This window comes from Arachis ipaensis, chromosome B3 (genome assembly GCF_059453495.1).
Source record: "Arachis ipaensis isolate K30076 ecotype BB chromosome B3, ASM5945349v1, whole genome shotgun sequence".
NCBI classification, from domain to species: domain Eukaryota; kingdom Viridiplantae; phylum Streptophyta; class Magnoliopsida; order Fabales; family Fabaceae; genus Arachis; species Arachis ipaensis.
The window spans coordinates 54,671,115-54,677,184 of record NC_142438.1 but is presented as its reverse complement, the minus strand read 5'-3'; the positions used below and the strand labels follow the sequence as shown (position 1 = coordinate 54,677,184).

At 41.7% G+C, this 6,070-nt stretch overlaps 1 protein-coding gene across 1 annotated transcript; it reads right to left on the bottom strand.

Moving 5' to 3' along the window:
• Positions 1–2,432: 2,432 nt before the first annotated feature.
• Positions 2,433–5,320, bottom strand: LOC107633288 (uncharacterized). The gene is made up of 3 exons (XM_088510031.1): positions 4,732–5,320; positions 3,358–4,350; positions 2,433–3,256 (listed from the first exon to the last, which is right to left on the bottom strand). The coding sequence occupies exons 1-3, from the start codon at positions 5,318–5,320 to the stop codon at positions 2,433–2,435; spliced, it is 2,406 nt and encodes an 801-aa protein (XP_088366157.1).
• Positions 5,321–6,070: the final 750 nt, after the last annotated feature.

The window sequence follows — 6,070 nt, the reverse complement described above, 5'->3', positions numbered from 1 at the left end:
TTTTTTGTAGAAATCAAGAATGTTGACATGTAACCATCCACTTCCTCCGGATCGGTACAACGAAAGGGTGGAGGATCATCTGCGAATTACCGGGTTCTATCATGCATCTCAGATTGGGATAGTGCAGTGTCAGAAAGCATTGGTAAATGCTCTAATTGAACGTTGGCACCCAGAGACACATACGTTCCACCTTCCCATTGGTGAATGTGCTGTGACACTTGAAGATGTAGCTATGATTCTTGGTCTTCCCACAGATGGTCTTCCGGTCACAGGGATGACAATGAGCAGTTATGAAGCGTTGGAGGCGGAGTGTTTGCTTCAATTTGGAGTTGCACCGCGTATGTCTGACTGTAGATCTAGTTGCATAAAACTTACCTGGCTGCGTGATTTAAAAGAAAATTTACAGTTGATTGATGATATCAGTATACAGAGGTATGTGAGGTGCCATATTATGTTGTTGATCGGGACGATCTTGTTTGGGGATAAGTCTGGGGCAGGAGTGCATTGGAAATTTCTACCCTTGCTACGTGATTTTGGTAGTATTGGTCAGTATAGTTGGGGAGCGGCATGCCTGGCACATCTCTACAGGGCATTATGCCGTGCATCCCGTTTTAACTGCAAGGAAATAGATGGTCCACTAACACTTCTACTCTGTTGGGCTTGGATCAGGATGCCATACCTATCGCCGCTACCTAGGGAACCTCGAAGTTTTCCACTAGCAAACAGGTAATAATTTGTTAGAATGTACCCGTATGTTGATATTTATGATTCATTTAATGGTAGCTGAGGTAATTGAATATATCATAATAGGTGGCGGAACTGGGAGCGTGGTGACCGACGATTTAGATACTTGAAGTTAGCTCACTTTAGGAAGTCATTTGATGAACTTCAGGAAGGGCAGGTATGTTTCAATGAAAGTAGTATTAGTTTTATGTTTAGGGTCTAAGACATAATTATACAGCATTGTCTTTGTAATTGGCTTTGTGGACAGTTATGTTGAGGTTCCTTTATTTTTTCCAGTTTGTTTGGGTTGCTTATGCTGTGGATCGGGTGGATCCGAACATCATTCCTCCTGAAATCTACATGCAGTCGGTGGTTTGGAGTGCTACAGTTCCGTTGGTATCATTTGAATGTGTCGAGTGGCATGCTACCGATAGATTTAGGCGACAGTTTGGTTTGGTTCAGGGACTACCTAGAGGAGTTTGACGAGGATGAAGAATCTCGTAATGATGGTATTATGTTTTGTATTCTACTTTACATGTTCCATTACTTTTTTATTTTATGTTCATAACTGGCATCTATTTTTTACTTTTAGTAAATCTTATGTGGTTTATGTCTTGCTGTGATTACCTGCTGCGCATAATTTAATTATTTTTTATAATTTCTATACAGGTCATGCACGCACTCCGGATGAAACCTCCAAAGGTTACAATCTGAGGATTGATCCACCACGTCGCAGTGCTAGTCGCTACACTCCATCTGTCTTCAAAAAGGCGGCCAAGAAATGCAAGAATTTAGTCAAGGATGTGAAGTGGGCCATGAGAAAGTAGTTGTCTTGTAACTTATTTATTTAAGTAGTAATCACGTGGACCATGTTGTATTTATGTAGTATGTTTAGAGTATGTACGCACTACATTTATGTTGTATGTTTAGAGTATGTACGCACTACATTTATGTTGTATGTTTAGAGTATTTATGCACTACGGACACTATTCAGGTATTGCTAACCTTGAGTACGCAGTAAGGTACAGGTGTTGTATATGTACGCATTATTGTTGTTCAATCATACAATCAGATTGGACCGGAACCTGCCGGTTCATTTATACATTCAGATTGCACCGGAAAGGCCGGTTCAATCATAAAATCAGATTACACAGGCCAGGCCGGTTCATTACGAAAAACAGATTGAACCGGACCGGCCGGTTCATTTATACAATCAGAGTGAACCGAACCGGCCGGTTCATTCATAAAATCAGCTTGAACCGGACAGGCCGTTTCATTCATAAAATCAGATTGCACCGGACTGGACGGTTCATTTCGAAAAATAGATTGAACCGGACCGGCCGGTTCATTTATACAACCCAATTGGACCGGACCGGCCGGTTCATTTATACAATCAGATTGCACCGGAAAGGCAAATTCATTCAAAAAATCAGATTGAAGCGGACCGGCCGGTTCTTTCAGAAAATCAGATTGAACCGGATCGGCCGGGTCATTCATAAAATCCGGTTGAACCGGACCGGCCGGTTTAGTTGGAAGACCTGTGCACTTAGACCGGCCCGTTCTACAAGGAAAACATTACAATACATAAACCGTTTTAACATAAAAACATCAGAAAAACATTACATAATGTTCCACATATCAGGTCAAGTTCTATCAAAATGACAACCCATGACATAATAGTGACGTTCTACACCTACCACAATGTGAACCTACTGAGCATCTCCGTCGGCAGTTCTACCAGCTGACTGACGGCATCTACTACGACTGTGTCCCTCAGCTCCACATAGCGTACATCGCCTAGGACGACGTAACATTTGCGTGTCCATCTCATTCAAGAAACGCGTCATCCTGGGGCGCCCTTTCGAGACACGTCTCAGATACGGATTCGGTACGTAGCGAGGACCGTTGTACGCAGGCCACGTCGTCGGGTTACCTAGTGGCCTAAATCTTGCTCGGTACACCCGCCGAACTTGGTCCATCTTATACACATCATGCACATATAGCTTCCAATCCAGTCGCTGGTTTGCGCAACATGCGAACACATGCCTGCAGGGGATCCGGTCCACCTGGAACTCACCACAATCACATCGAAGGGCGCGTAGATCGACTGCAAACTCCAGTCCGCTTGGCATCTCACGCACCTCGAAGACCTCATTCTGCCGGTCAAAGCAACTGACCTGTATGTTTCTTGATGCAAGTTGGTTTGCATGCAACTTCGAGGTCACGACTTCGGAGAACACATGGCCAGCATTAATCCGCGCTTCTGCCTCTGCTCTTTTTCTGGTGAAAAGCTCGTTTAGCCTGTAGAATGTTGCCTTGACAAGAGCAGTAATAGGAAGATTGCGTGCACCCTTCAACACTGAATTGATGCATTCCACTAGATTCGTTGTCATGTGACCCCATCGGTATCCACCATCAAACGCCAATGCGTACTGTTCGCGAGGAATTCGGTTTAACCAGTTGGTATACGCTTCCCCCCGTTCCTGTAATCGCTGGTAACGCACTTCATACTCCCGCACCGTCCTGGAATATCCTAGAGGAAACCAAAAAAAAAAATAAAAATCATAAAAGTCGAAAACAAATATTAATATTTAACTACTGTTAATAAGTTACTTAAATGTAGTAAATTATTACCAATGTTGACGACCAATTTTTGGAGGTACGGTGCCTTGAATTTCCGCAGAAAATTCGACTCTATATGCCTGATGCAGAACATATGAAAAGCTCTAGGAGGTGACCATGCTCCGTTACTCCGTTCCACAGCTGCATTGATGGATTCGTGTCGGTCGGATATCAGTCCCACACCATCCCGAGTGACAACATGTTGACGCAAGTTACTAAGGAAAAAGTGCCACGCATCAGAAGTCTCTCCCTCGACAATAGCAAACGCAATTGGAACGATGTTGTTGTTGCCATCCTGTGAGACTGCGACTAGGAGACAACCCTTATACTTTCCGTACAAGTGAGTCCCATCCACCTGGACAACTGGCTTACAATGTCTGAATGCCCTGATACAGGGGTAATAACTCCAAAATACTCTATGCAGTACCCGAATATGACCAACCAAGTCATCGCCTTGGTATGCAGGCATAGTCTCAAAATGGACAACAGCTGATGGCTCCTTATGACACATGGCCTGAAACCATATAGGCAACGCTTCGTATGATGCCTCCCAACCTCCAAATATTTTTTCTACTGCCCTTTGCTTAGCCAACCATGCTTTCCGATAGCTAATAGTATAGTTAAACTTCGATTGCACTTCTGCTATAACGGACTTTACCTTTAAGGAGGGATCAGCCTCAACCAATGGCTTTATTGCTTCTGCAATTGTGATGGAGTCCAGCTTCGCATGATCCTGTGAAATGGTGGCTCTGGTACAAGTGTGACTACCATTATACCTCCTTATAACCCAACAATACTTCCTGCTGATCAGACTAACCCTGATAAGCCAATCACACCCTGACCCATACTGTGTACACTTGGCATAAAATGTCAAAGGCTCAGACTCATACACCCGGTAATCTACGCTTCGTCGTATGGTATACTCTTTTATTGCCTTAATAACAGCTTCCCGGGAACTAAACTCCATCCCAACAGCAAATTCACCATCTGCGACAATAGGAACTTCTGCCAGGACAACAAGCATGGGAAAAATTTCAATAAATACATATATATTTCAAAACCATACTAAATCAATATTAACTGCATCAAGTATGACATAAATCAGACCCTAACGTAAATAATAATAAAATATTAAATTCTATGTTCTATATTCGTTTAAAATAACGTGATATGTTTCAAACATTACTTAACACATATGTTGACTTTTATTTTTTTAACTTCCTACTATTTTTAAATTTTTTTTTACATAGGATCAGGTCAACCGGTTCAATGTCTAACACATACATGACATCAACGCATGCTTAAATAATGGGTAATAAATAATAATTCATTCATAAATAATTCAATAAATAAATAAAAAAGACAATAATTTAAATATTAACGTACCTGCAGTCATATATTCCGGAAACTCCGGAACATGCATGGCTTCCAAGTCCAGAACTCGCATGAATGAAGGCTCCCCAAACGGCATATCGTTTGCGAGTGCATCTGCCACCTCTGTCACATCTGGATCCATATTTCCCTCACCATGATCTTCATCTCCATCTGCACCAACACATTCGTAGTTGCTTTCGAACTCTTCTTCACTGTCACTATTATAATCTTCCCGTAGAATGTTTCGGTCTGCCTCAGATTGTTCAAACTCAACATACAACTCGATAAACGAGATCTGCGCCCGGTTTTCAATATACATTGAAAACATCTCCTGCATGCTCGCTTCGTCCGTCACATATCTTGTTTGAAATTGGACAAACCCACCAAATACCGATACGGGATATCTGTATAGAACACAGGATATTTTTTTTGCCCTCTCAGAATCAATCTTTTCACAGATCAAACCTTTGAGTTCTTCAAAGGAAATGATAAAAGGAATAACAACATCTATTGGATTTTCACAAATAAATTTTACCCCTTCAGATGTTTGTAATAAAATTTGACCAAAATAATACACCTTTATTAGTACTCTATCACTCATTTCTCCTACTCACAAAAAAAAAACATAACACTAACTACACACTTCTTTGATTTTGAACAACCATGAAATATTTCCAGAAGAACGAAACAGAGGAGGAAGCGGCGCATAAGAAGGAGAAGAAGAGGGATAACCTAACACTAACTCGTTGCACACTTTTATATAGACTCTATACTCAACTCGGAACGTCCGACTTGGTTAACTTCATTCAAAAATATATTCAACAACCAAATCGGACCATGCGTTTTCGTGAACCGGTTCTACCATCCTTAGCCAAAACGGACGGTCCGACTCCATCCGCTACACGCAACTCGGACCGTGCGTCTTCTCTTCCACCCCAGCCATCTCGCAGGGTCCGATTCATCTGCAACAACACACTTTCCCTCTCCACCACAAATCGGACCGTGCGTCTCCCAGTTTAGAAACTTCAAAAACACAGAACTCGGACCGTCCGAGTTCCACTCCCAAAAGCTGCCAAAACTCTGCCCCACATACATGTCTAACCCACCTTAACTCCATATCCATGCAAAACTCACATACAGGCTCCATTTCGAAAAAATTGAGCCCTTTCTAAACATATAAAAAAAAAAAAGGAAAATTGAATGATTTGGATAAAATCTTAAACAAAAATTTATATAGTTAGAGATGGAAGTAATATATTATCTTAACACACTAGCAAACAAAAATTTGAGGAAGTAGTTATCTTGAGCAAAGTTCAATCTCCATACTTGGTGGAAAGTGTTATGTTTACTA